Source organism: Caretta caretta, chromosome 1, assembly GCF_965140235.1.
Source record: "Caretta caretta isolate rCarCar2 chromosome 1, rCarCar1.hap1, whole genome shotgun sequence".
In the NCBI taxonomy this organism is placed as follows: Eukaryota; Metazoa; Chordata; order Testudines; family Cheloniidae; genus Caretta; species Caretta caretta.
This window is the reverse complement of record NC_134206.1, coordinates 123,876,929-123,890,620: the sequence shown is the minus strand read 5'-3', so window position 1 is coordinate 123,890,620 and position 13,692 is coordinate 123,876,929. Positions and strand designations below refer to the sequence as shown.

Below are 13,692 nucleotides of genomic sequence, written 5' to 3'. Positions count from 1 at the left end.
AGATCTTGCAGCATCACAGCCAGATACTCCACACAGACCTGAAGTCACTGAATGTGATGGTGCTGGTGTGGCCTGGCTGAATGCTACAGATAGGTTTTGCTCCTTGCCAGTCCAGGAAATCCTGATACAAAGCAGGAAGAATTTACCAGAAAAACTTTTGAAAATGGAAGGGGTTCTCAATATGGGCAGCCTGGAAAGGCCTGGGCCAAGTACAGGCCTCTGTATTGAAGATACTTGACTTCCTACAACACCTTTGGCTCAGCTCTATTGGAGTCCACCTTGGAGCGATTTCAGCTTGTCAATTGTCTGTACAGTCATGCTTGGTATTCGCTCACTCCATGGTATAAAAGATCTTTAAAGGTCTATTACACAGTTATCAAGCAGTCAGAGAACCCCCTCCGGCCTGGGACCTCGATATAGTCCTTCTGAGACGCATTGAGCCTCATTCAGAATGCTCCTTATACCACTTTACTCTGAAGATGGTCTTCCTAGTTGTTATTACTTTGAATGAGCTGCAGGCACTATGGCTAACCCCCATCCCAGAACATTTCAAAGGGAAAAGGTCTTGCTAAGAACTCACCTGAAACTCCTTCTCAGAATGACATCAGAATCTCATCTGAACCAATCGATCAACTTACCTGTCTTCTTCCCAAAGCTGTATTTTTCACTGGGAGAAGAGACTATGGCAGACTAGGCATATCTAGAGCTCCCCTTTTATTATATTGACAGGACCAACCCATGCAAATTGTCGCCCCATCTATTTCTGGCTGTAACAGGATATTCAAAGGCCAGGCTATCTCATCTTAAAGAATATTAGAACAGATAACACAAGGAGATATATTGTGTTACCAGCTGGTGGTCTACCTCTCCACCCAACACCAAGGCTCGCTTCATCAGAGCTTAGGTGGCTTCTACCTGCTTTAGAAATGTGCTGATATGAGAAACCTGTAAGGCACCAACATGAGTAACCCACTGACTTTTGTCAAACACTGTGTCTTGGACTTGGCAGCTAGATGCCAAGTTTGTGACCAGTACTACAATCACTGTTTGACTTATGCAACTGAAACACCTTATTCCCACCATCTCGAGAGGATGCTTCCCGCCAGTCACCGGGATTCACGCTGACACATACTCGGAGAAAGAACAGTTACTTCCTTTATAGTAACTGTGGTTCTTCAAGGTGTTATAGTTAGTGTAGATGTTTTGACCTGCGCTGTCTTTGAGAAGTCCCTGCCTACCATGGCTTTGAATTTCAAAGGGACTGAGGCAGCACCATGGCAACAGTGCCTTTTATGCCTTCGCATTGGAGCACAAGGAGGCCCAGGGTACATGCACCGCCCCAACTCTGCTATTCAAAAAAATCTGATCTCATGCCATGCGCCACATGCGCACCTACAGGGGGATCCAAAGTGACCAAAACATCTCAAAGAATCAAAGTTGCTGTAGGGTGAGTAACTGTTCTTTTTTTCTTTTTCATTCAGGTATGTTCTCTATTCTTTGGATCTTTACAATGACAGCGCTCATTATGCGCTTACTAAATTTAAGAAGCAGTTCCTCTACGATGAAATTGAGGCAGAGGTAAAGTAAACTCATCTATTGGAGAAAACGGTTATGTATCCTAGTAGGGAGACTGAGTCTGTTACAGGTGAAGGAACATTATGCAGCAATATGTAGATCTTCAAAGCAGATGGTGATATAGAATGAAAGTGGTGAGAATGCCAAAAGAAGAAACAAAGGGAGGAGGATGCAGTCTTCCTTGGTGATAAGCTTTGAATAAACACATACAGTACAGACCCATTTACACGCGAATCCGCTTAATGCACGGTAGCGCCATGCCTCCCAGTGCTACCTGTTTAACACATGAGACTCGTTAACACGCGGTACAGGAACTTGCTATGTAGCGCTACAGATTTGCTCACTAACTCACTGACATAGAAATCGACAGGAAGTGCGGAGTGGAAATGTGTTGTACATCTTTACCGATGTTGGTAAAGACGTATCATGCATGCTTAGTCATTGTTATGCTAGAGATATAGATATATAGTAATATATATAGTAATATATATATACTACATTAGAAAATTTTAACCGTAGGCCTAATATAATGGTAGAGGGCAAGCGTCAGCGTTCCTACACTGTAGAAGAAAAGCTAGCTGCAATAGATGGAGTAAATAGCGGCGAAACCCAGGCCAAAGTTTCAAAAGATATTGGGATTGCTGAATCTACTCTCCGAGGATGGCTAAAAAATGAATCTAAACTGAATGGCTTTGTACAAAATATCAATTCTGCCCCAGGGCTTAAGCAAAAACATGTGCGCTATTCAGCAAAACCCACAACAGACAAAGCCATGTGCACGTGGTTTGTTCAGGACAGGCTGAAAGGAATGCTGCTAAGTGGGCCAATTCTTCAAGCCCAAGCGACAAAATTTGGAAATGTAATGGGGGATGAATCATTCCAAGTCAGCAAGGGGCTTATAAGTCGTTTTAAAAAGTGTCACGGCATAGCGCAGGTATCGATTTCTGGAGAAAGCCAATCAGCTGATGAACTGGCCGTGAACGCATTTCCTGCCGAGTTAAAATCTGTTTTACAAAATGAAGACTACCACGAAGAACAACTTCATAATTGTGATGAAACAGCTTTATTTGCAAAACTGCTACCTGATAAGACTTTAGCCTTTAATTATGAGACACAGAAAACAGCTGGATTTAAAAAGATAAAAGATCGTGTGACTCTTCTTTTTTGTAGCAATAAGACGGGCAGCCATAAGCTTGCCCCTCTTCTTGTTGGCCACTTTCATAACCCTTGCTGCTTTAATCACTTCAGTAGAGCCAAACTGCCAGGAATATATGCTAACAGCAAAAATGCTTGGATGATGAGACACATTTTTGATCACTGGTTCCACAGCAGCTTTGTTCCAGCTGTTCGTAAGCATCTGTGGTCGAAGAAACTTGAAGCCAAAGCACTTTTGCTACTTGACAGTTCTCCAGCCCATTCTCCAACCCAATCACTGGTATCAAGCGATGGAAAAATTTGAGTGCTATACCTACCATGCAACACAACATCAAAAATTCAACCTTTAGACCAGGGCATTATTCACAATTTTAAAAACAATTATCTGCGGGAGCTGATTTCAACGATCATGTCATGCAAGTCTTCAGGCATTTCCGAATTCTTGAAACAGTTAAACATGAAGGAAATTATTTAGTTAAAAAAGCTGGGGGCAGAGTAAAACAAAAGTCCATTGAAAACTGCTGGATGAAGTCTCTCGGTGGTGCCTTTTCCGTCAAAGATGGCTCAGACTCGGAAAACTCCAGCAGTGGCACTGATTCAGAGCCAGACTTTGAAGGATTTTCGGAAGAAGATGTCCTAGAAACATGGACGCAGACAAAAGAGGATAAATGCAAACTTCTCTTTCAACTGATAAAAGTTTTTAGTTAGGATACATCACCGGAAATCATTACCAAGTGGATGGAAATGGATGAAGATTGCCCGACTTCAGAATTTCTGTGCGAAGAAGAAATATTAACCGGCTGTGAGGCTACATCGGACCGCGAAAGTGATGGCGAGAATGTCATTGAAAAGGTCAAAATGTCACCCATAGAAGCCTGTAGTGCTGTAGAAACTGTTGTAAGATTTATGGAGGAGCAAAATGTGGAAAATATCAAAATCATTCATCTGCGGCAAATGACCGACTTCATAAGAGAGAAAAAAAATGCGAGCCAGAAAGAGCAGAAAATAACGGTGTTTTTTTCTAAATGAATCATAGACACTTTTTTCAGCATGGCCCTCTTAACCCACGGTCCGTTAACATGTGGTCGTGACGGCTTGACTCCCGACACCCGCGCGTAAATGGGTCTGTACTGTATCTGCATATGTGCAGTTTTGGCATTGTTTAGATTGAAGTAACTGCTCTTCATGGGGAAGTAGAGGAATTTTGTACTGACTAGCTCTTTTTGATTTGTTTTTGTAGGTAATGACTAGGATATGTCCCCCTTTTTATTTCTGTGCAAATACTAATAAATAATATCTCTACCATTTTCCAGGTAAACTTGTGTTTTGACCAATTCGTCTACAAGTTGGCAGACCAGATATTTGCATACTACAAGATTATGGCGGGAAGGTAGCTATTCTGATAGTAACATCTTTTATACATGTATTTTTTTTTGTTTCCGTTTTCACCAAAAAGGTTTGTAGCGGTTGGACAGCTAACATAGTGAATGCCAGTGAAAATGAGGTAGGATCAGAGGCTAAAAGAGGGAAAGAACAGGTTAAAAATTACTTAGACAAGTTAGATGTCTTCAAGTCACCAAGGCCTGATGAAATACATCCTAGAATATTCAGGGACCTGACTGAGGAGATATCTGAGCCATTAGTGATTATCTTCGATAAGTCATGGAAGACGGGAAAGATTCCAGAGGCCTGGAAATGGGCAAATTATACTGCCAATCTATAAAAAGGGAAATAAGGACAACCAGGGGAATTACAGACCAGTCAGCTTAACTTCAGAACCTGGAAAGATAATGGAGCAAATAATTAAGCAATCCGTTTGCAAACCCCTAGAAGATAATAAGGTGATATAAGTAACAGCATGGACTTGTCAAGAACAAATCATGTCAAACCAACCTGATACCCTTTCAAAAGAAAGCTAACAAGCCTTGTGGATGGGTGAAGCTGTAGATGTGGTATATCTTGAGTTTAATAAGGCTTTTGATCCTGTTTCACATGACCTCATAAACAAACTAGGGAAATAAAATCTAGATGGAGCTACTACAAGGTGAGTCCATAACTGGTTGGAAAACCATTCCCAGAGACTAGTTATCAGTGGTTCACAGTCAAGCTGGAAGGGCATATCGAGTGGGGTCCCACAGGGATAAGTTCTGGGTCCGGCTCTCCTCAGTATCTTCACCAATGATTTAGATAATGGCATAGAGAAAACACTTATAAAGTTTGTGGACGATACCAAGCTGGGAGGGGTTACAGGTGCTTTGGCGAATAGGATTAAAATTCAAAATGATCTGGACAAACTGGAGAAATGGCCTGAAGCAAATAGGGTGAGATTCAATAAGGACAAATGCAAAGTACTCCACTTAGGAAGGAACAATCAGGTGTACACATACAAAATGGGAAATGACCACCTAGGAAGGAGTACTGAAGAAAGGGATTTGTGTGTCAGTGGATCACACACTGTTGACTCATATTTCATTTAACACTATTGCAAAAAAAAAAAAAAAAAAAGGCAAACATAATTCTGGGATATATTAGCAAGAGTGTTGTAAGCAATGTGAGAAGTAATTCTTCCGCTCTACTCTGTGCTGATTAGGCCTCAACTGGAGTATTGTCCAGTTTTGGGTGCCACATTTCAGGAAAGATGTGGACAAATTGGAGAAAGTCCAGAGAAGAGCAACAAAAATGATTAAAGGTCTAGAAAACATGACCTATGAGGGAAGATTGGGGAAAAAAACTGGGTTTGTTTAGTCTGGAGAGGAGAAGACTGAGAGGGGGACATAACTGTTTTCAAGTACATAAGAGATTGTTACAAAGAGGAGGGAGAAAAATTGTTCCCCTTAACCCTTTGAGGATAGGACAAGAAGCAATGGGCTTAAACTGAAGCAAGGACAGGTTAGATTGGACATTAGGAAAAACTTCCTAATTGTCAGGGTAGGTAAGCACTGGAATAAATTGCATACGGAGGTTGTGGAATCTCCATACTGGAGATTTTAAAGAGCAGGTTAGACAAACACCTGCCAGGGATAGTCTAGATCAGGGGTTCCCAAACTTCGTTCACTGCTTGTTCAGGGTAAGCCCCTGGCAGGCCGCGAGACGCTTTGTTTACCTGAGTGTCCGCAGGTACTGCCACTCACAGCTCCCAGTGGCCGCTCTTCTCCGTTCCTGGCCAATGGGAGCTGCGGGAAGCGGTGGTCGCTGGGAGCTGCGAGCAGCTGTACCTATGGACACTCAGGTAAACAAAGCGTCTTGCGGCCTGCCAGGGGCTTACCCTGAACAAGCTGTGAACCAAGTTTGGGAACCTCTGGTCTAGATAATACTTAGTCCTGCCATGAGTGCAGGGGACTGGACTAGATGACCTCTCTAGGTCCCTTCCAGTCCTACGATTCTATGATTCTTTGATTTTTGCAGTAATTTCCTGTGTAATGTACAGTAACCTCTTTTTTCCTCATAATAGTTTGCTTCTGGATAAACGGTTACGCTCCGAATGCAAGAATCAGGGGGCAACAATTCACTTACCACCTTCCAACCGCTATGAGACACTGCTGAAACAGAGACATGTCCAGGTGAGTAAAACTGATGCTACGGTATCGTATTTGAATTCCTTGCTTTTTTCCCCTCTTCCTCTACCACTCATGTTTTTTAATACTGTTGATGTACCTAGTGCTTATTCCTCACCTGAGGGCATAGTATTCCGTTTCTGTTGTCATCCTACCAACGCAGCTTGTCTGTGACCATCCGAGACAGAACATTATCATTTCAAGCAGCAGCAGCAGATGACCTCTAAAGCTGCAAATATCCTGTTTTAATGCAAATATTTATAGTTTTTAAAAGTTCAGAAATATGGCACGTGGTGGAATTGTCTTCCTAAACCGAATAATTTTTCAGTCTTCTAAAGTTTATCATCAAGTCTTCTTTGGAAACATATTCATAATTAGCTCAGTGTTTGATTAGATTTTGATGCACCACCCATAGTATTTTTTGTGTGAGAATGTGGGATGGGGTAGCTTGTGTACATATCTATTATCTGTATGTTATATGTATGTCTGAATATAATATACACATGCAGGTCTTCATTTTATCTATTAATTAAGAAAAATTGGTTTTCTTACCTTAATCAAGATTAGTCTCATACCATTTTGTCTGATACATTTTTGGGGGGTTGTTTTTGTTTAGCTTCTTGGTAGGTCAATAGATCTGAACCGCCTAATCACTCAGCGGATTTCCGCAGCCATGTATAAGTCAATGGAACTGGCAATTGGTCGATTTGAAAGTGAAGACTTGACTTCCATTGTTGTAAGTATTGTTGCTGAAGCTGACCTACAGGGTTTTCTTTAGAAGTGTGGTCCTAATGCTACACTATTACTTGCTTGTTGGGTCTGGGAATGGCTTAAGCAGCTCTGCAAAACTAGTGACATATCTCAGGCCTTGTCTATATTCAGAGCTGCAGCCATGTTTTTCAGCCTTATGATGTACAACAGGGGAGGGCAAACTATGGCCCGCGGGCTGGATCCGGCCTGTCAAGGCTTTCAATCCAGCCCGCGGGATTCCCAGTCCTGTGGCGCAGCAGGGCTAAGGCAGCCTGTCCTGCCTGTCCTGGCCCCGCGCTGCTCCTGGAAGCGGCAGCACCACGTCCCTGCGGACCCTGGGGGGGCAGAGGACTCAGTGCCTGCAGGTACCACCTCCTGCAGCTCCCATTGGCTGGGAACAGGGAACAGCGGCCAATGGGAGCTTCAGGGGTGGTACCCGCAGGAGAGGACAGTGTGTGGTGGAGCTGCCTGACCCACCCCACCCCCAGGAGCCACTGCCAGACATGCTGGCCACTTCCGTGAGCGGCACGGGGCCAGGGCAGGCCAGGAGCCTCCCTTAGCCCTGCTACACGCTGCTGCCACCCCAGAGCTCCTCAAGGTAAGTGGCGCTGAGCCAGAGCCCACTCCTTGAACCCCTCCTGTATCCCGCACTCTGAGCCCCTTGAGCCCCTTGCTACACCCCTCCTGCACCCCAACCTCCTGCCCTGAGCCCCCTGCCACACCCCCTCCTGTACCCCAACCCCCTGCCCTGAGCCCCTTCCTGCACACCTCACTTCCTCCCACACCCCGCACTCCCGTCCACACCCCAAACCCCTACTCCAGCCCTACATTCATGGTCATGCATACAATTTTCCCACCCAGATGTGGCCCTCAGGCCAAAAAGTTTGCCTACCCTTGATGTACAAAGAAAGCCTGAAAGATTTCTACAAAATACAAAATAAAACTGTTTTCTTTTTTACCTAAGAAATAGGAAATTTTCTTTGGTTTTGTTGGAATATTTCTTGGGTTTCTCCTGATATGCCAGGAACTCTCACATATGTTATCGAAGGGGCGGGAGTGTTGTCGGACTAACAAAGATATTTGCTTTGTCCCAAAGATGAGTTAAATAGGTGTAAACAGAAAAAAACGTAAGCAGACCAGCTGAAAATCTCTTTTCCTCCGTTGTTCAGCATTCATTCTTTCCTCTCTCATGCTGCTTCACTAGTATTCCTGACAAATGAGATCATGAGATGCCTGGGCAGGCTAACATGGTGCACTCTCTTGTGTTACAGTGGTGTTTGAGACTGTCTAGTTCATTTTCCTGTGCTTGGGGGCTGGGAGCACTCCATATGCAGCAAGCTTGGGAAGAGTGAAGGGGGAGACCCCACTTTTTCCCTTCTTGAAGTTGTCCTGGTCAGCTCATGAGCAGCATTAATTGGTGTTGGAAGAAGCTCTGTTTTGCTTTGCTGGGCCAGAAGAAAATTTCTCTCAGTGCAGGGCCTTGAGAGCAATGGAAGTAAAAGGCAGGCTGCACGATATGCTTGGAAATTGACCTGGGGCTGCGGGGCAACCGGGAGACGAGGTTTTCTAATTATTTGCATTTGAAATAGCAACTTTTATATGATCAGCTGTTCTGCATTCGATATGTAATTGCAGACCAAAACCAAATAATCCAGGGTCTGAGTCTAGCATACAGTCTCATTAGACGCATGAAGTGGAATAGCTGTCTCTTTCACTAGACACCCTGGCTCTGTAGAGTTGCCAATAGGCAAAACTTGTTTTTGTCAGTAAAGTAATCAGATCTGACTTGCTGCCTGTGGACATGGAGAGTGTCAGTTTAGTTAGTTTCCTGATTAAAATGTTAATGGACAAACTCTATTTCCAAAGCTCCACTGATGGGCAAGAAGGCTTATGCTAGGTCTCACCATAATCTTACATCCTTAGTTTAACCTGGGGGAGAAGGAGAAAAATACTCTGGACACTTCAGTTCTTGCTTTGCAAGTTTAATATGCAACATCTTCAGCTGGAATACTATGTTCAGTTCTGTTCACCCTTTATCAAAAAAGATACAGTAGGCAGAGGGGTTTCAGAGCTACACAACAATGAAAATGATGAAACATGGAGAGACTTGCATACAAGAAAAGAGTGAAAAGTCTAAGATTGTTTAGTTCAAAGAAGAGGCATAAAAAGAGGGGGCAGAACAGAGACATACAGAATAATTGTATAGAGGTGCCTTGTGCATATGCATTATTGATACAGCACTTGTCTGCATGAACAATTATTTTGTGGTAAACTGGGAAGTAAATCTACCGTGCATTAGCCTGCTACCTGCTAAGTTTTCGTGTGGACCCTACTGCTGCACTCTAAAAGTTCAAAGCAGTGTAGATCGAAGCACACTTGGAAAATTTTAATGCACGGCAGCACAGTCCACGCAAACACTTAATGGGTGGCTGGCTAGTGCAGGGTAGATTTACACCCCAGCTTGCTGCACATTAAGTATTTATGTAGACATGTCCACAGTCTTCAATTACATATCATTTCCTTTCCCCCCACCCCTTTCTTCCGATTTTCCTCATTCAGTGCAGCGGATGGAGCAGCTCTGGGGATGAATCAGGGTTGTAGAACTCCAGCCTCATTTGCTGTAGACGTTGAAAGGTGTGCAGGAATGAGGCAGGGGATTGCAGGAGAGTCCAAGGACAGTCTCATGGCTAAGGCAGTTGAATGTTGCCCCGGAAACCTGGATTCTATCCCTGTCTCTGCCACAGCATTTCCTATGTGATGCTGGGCAAGTCACTTTAATCAGACTTTTTACTGGTGGTCATTAGTTGTGTGTTCCTCAATTTCTGTGTGCCCAACTTAAAGCTGGGGCGGGGCCTGAATTTCAGAAGTGTGACTGAAGTCATTGGGAGCGGTGTCTGAATATATAAAGTGCTATACATAATGCTAAGTGCTCTGAAAAATCAAGTCCTGGGTGTCTCAACTGGGGCACCCAAAGTTAATATAAATTTATTACCTTCATCTCTCTGTTCCTCAGATCCCCATTTTACTGATGGGAAAAATATCACCCCTTCTCCTCACTGGGGTTTCTGAAGCTGGATTAATGTTTGTGAATTACTCAGATGCTATAGTAATGAGCACCATAGTACAGCTTATAAGGAAATTTGATAATTCTCCTCATGTTTCTTCCCCCCACCCACCCTTCTTGTTTTAAATGTTCCCAGGAGCTCGATGGCTTGGTAGAGATAAATAAAATGACACACAAGCTACTGAGCAGATACATGACCTTGGACAGCTTTGATGCCATGTTCAGAGAAGCCAATCACAATGTGTCGGCTCCCTATGGAAGAATCACTCTTCATGTCTTCTGGGAGCTCAACTATGATTTCCTTCCAAACTATTGCTACAATGGGTCCACTAACAGGTTAGCATGGCAGCCTTTTGAATAATTGTCTTTGCATGCGAGGTTTGTTGTATCAGCAGGATGAAATGTACAGTTGATTCTGTTTACCTGGTGTAAGTGAGGGCTGCCAACTGTCCATATTTTGGCAGTATTTTTAAAAATACAATTTCTTATTTAAAAAAAATCAACTAATTGACTCCCAATGGGTAAATTGGTTTCCCTTTTTTTAAATTACCTTATATACTCGATCATAAGCCGGTTTGTTTATAAGCTGACTCCCACAAGATGGATAAGTAAAAATGGAAAATTTTTATGACCCATTCATAAGCTGACCCTATAATTCAGGAGTCAGCAAACTTTGGCTCCCGGGCCATCAGGGTAAGCCATTGGTGGGCCGAGATGGTTTGTTTACCTCGAGCGTCCACAGGCACAGAGGTAAAACTAAGTAAACAAAGTATCCTGGCGTGCCAGCTGCTTACCCTGACAGGCTGGGACAGCAACTGGTGGGGACATTTTTTTGCGGGGGGAGAAGCTGGGGGTCAGGGGAGTAACCCCTGTGACCATGACCCCACCCCTAGCCCGGGACCCCCACAATCTCCCCATCCCATTCCTTCCCACCTTATCAGGAGAGGGCCAGGGGAGGATGTCTCTGGCCTGGCTGGAGCTGCTCCGGCAGGCGGGACAGTGTGGATGCAGCCTGCTCTGGCGGGCCATACCGGGCTGCGCGGCCCCAGCATGTTCCGGCGGGCCGGGCGGCATTGCCACAGCCTGCTCTGGGGGGTGGGGCCAAGCGGCGCGGCTGCAGCCTGCCAGCCCCGGAGCTGCAGCTGCTTCGGAGACTGGGGGGACAGCAGCGTGGCCAGAAGCAGAGACTCTGGCCCCGCCTCGTCCCTTCTGGCTCTGCTGGCTCTCCTTGCTCCCTCTGTTGCGGGGATAGGCTGTGTCCCACCTCTCCCTCTCTATACCCTATACCCCTTCATAAGCCGACCCCCTTCTCTGATGCTTCCCTTTTTTACTAAAAAAAATTCGGCTTATGAACGAGTATATACGGTAGTTTGTACAAAACTTGAACTTTTATGATTATTTATAGTCAGAGGAAGAATTATATACAAATGAAGATTGTAACAGCTTATCTGTGCCATAATATCTTTCATAACAAATGTTGGTGAATCCTGTCTCTGTCGTCCTCATGTTATTCCTCTGTTTTTAAATGTTCAGAATAGTTCGTGTAGCATACAAATGTACATGTGTAAGAAAGAAAAGTGATTCACACTACTTATCCATTCATACATTTGACAGTGCTAGTATGTGTCCACAATAGGAGAAAAGCCAAACTTAACCTGAGCTGCCAAATTCTGTGAAATTTTAATGATCTATCTGCAGTATGCTGTAAAATAAAGAATATCTGAAAATAGTTCAAGATACATGTTAGGAGGAAATTTTCATAAACAAAATCATGTAGTAAAACATTTTACAGCAATAAGTAATGGAAGCAAAATTATATCCCTTGATTCTATGATAATGCAAAGAAAAGAGGATGAATTACTGGTTTGAGACAGAGTTCAGTGGTTGTGTGTAGCCAAGTATCTTTGTACATGTGTCGTCACTCTCTTCTGCACCTTGGCAGTTCTGGTTACACTGTTCCTATTGATTGTATTACTGACCCCCTCTTTTGTCATTGAGGGCAAGTGCCTTTTCAAAGTTGACCACAGTACAATGGATTCAAGTGTAAATGCACTTTTTTTAAATCACAAAGGTTATTAATATAGCAATGCAGAATTCCCAGCTGTTAAAATTGAGTGGATTTTGCAAGTAAGCCATAATTCATATCCTTCAATCTTTTTGTTTTCCCCCCCCGTGAGAGGTTAGTGGCATTTTTGCATACCTGTGTATTCTGATCCAGGGCTTCTCTTGCTTTATATAGCTGACATGTTCACAAATATATACTGTAATTTCCTGCTGCCATGGCAGATTTGTTCCATGTCTTCCATTCCTGCTTTTCAAGATACAGAATGGTAGAGATGTTAGGGCAGAATATAAAATACAGAATGCTTGATTAGTTGAGGACACTCTAAAGGGAGAAGAGTTTGGTGGGTTTGTTTTTTTTTTGACTTGCGTGGCATTTAATTTCTTTTCAGTTCGTGGTTAGAGTACAGTTACCTTCAGGAGTAAAATACAATGAGAAACCTCCTGACTGTGAAATGATATTGAGTTACTCGGCAGTGGGGAGAAGTAGAACAGCATGATTTCACCTCCCACTCTCCCCAGAGAGCTTCCTCTGTCTTCCCTTTCAAGAATACTTGTATTTTGGGTCAAAGTTTCTGGCTGTGCAGAAAGGAACAAGGTCCTTTTTGTTCTGGAGGCATTAACTAAACAGTTTTTAGTGCTTGAGTCTTCCTATGGAGAATACCTGGCTGTATTTCTTATGAATAATTGCATATGATGAATTCTTGTCAAAATTCTCAAATTCAGCCCCAGACTCGTTCAATATGATGAGGTATTTTAGGAATAACTGGAATATAGTTACCTGGAAAAACACTGTATAGTCCAACTTTGACTTTCCTATATTCTGAAAGCTTCACCAATGAAAGAAATTAAACATCTATTAAATGTATTTAGTCTGTGTTCAGTCATCAGCTCGGAGGCTGCATGTGCTATACTCCACTAAAAATGTTTAGGAAGTTGATGTGGAATCACTGAGGAAATCTAATTGGGTTCTGTGGTACGGCTGCTTATTTATATAAAAGTGTGTACACAAATCGGGTTAGGCTGAACTCCAGCCTAGCAGGATAATTAATTTGAAAGATGATAAAGTGAGGGAGATCTTAGATAACATCTGTCCTAGTCATCCAGCTTGATTGATTTCATTATTGTGCACAGAATTGCTCTGATATATGCAGAAAGCTTTAAGCATGTGTGATCACATAGTTATGTGCTTTTTTGAATTGTGTGCACGTACACAGAATTGATCCAGTTAATTTTTTTCTCCCAGGACTCTGTGGTATCTTGTAGTTCTTAACATGTTCGTACACATACAGACATGACTGCCATTAAAGTGCAAAGTACAAACTGGAATATAATGGTATATTATCAATTTGTCACACTTTAGTCACACAAATTATTACAAGTAAGCCCAATGATTAAGTTTTCAATTTATTATGTGTATTTGACAGCACTGTGTGCGTAGGCAGTTTCATTCTTCCCCTTCCATAGACTATTTCCTGTGTGAAGGCTACACACAAATGTCAGAGGAAAGAAAAACATTTATTTTTTAAAAAA

At 43.1% G+C, this 13,692-nt stretch overlaps 1 protein-coding gene across 5 annotated transcripts in view; it reads left to right on the top strand.

Annotated features, from left to right (window-relative positions):
- The window catches only part of CYFIP1 (cytoplasmic FMR1 interacting protein 1), a 133,031-nt gene that overhangs the window by 60,426 nt on the left and 58,913 nt on the right, over positions 1–13,692 (top strand). For all 5 annotated transcript variants that reach the window (XM_048858992.2, XM_048858983.2, XM_048859007.2 and 2 more), the window contains 5 exons: positions 1,482–1,578; positions 4,044–4,120; positions 6,182–6,290; positions 6,901–7,020; positions 10,235–10,434. In XM_048858992.2, the coding sequence (XP_048714949.1) occupies positions 1,482–1,578; positions 4,044–4,120; positions 6,182–6,290; positions 6,901–7,020; positions 10,235–10,434 (603 nt within the window). The remainder of the gene's footprint in view (positions 1–1,481; positions 1,579–4,043; positions 4,121–6,181; positions 6,291–6,900; positions 7,021–10,234; positions 10,435–13,692) is intronic.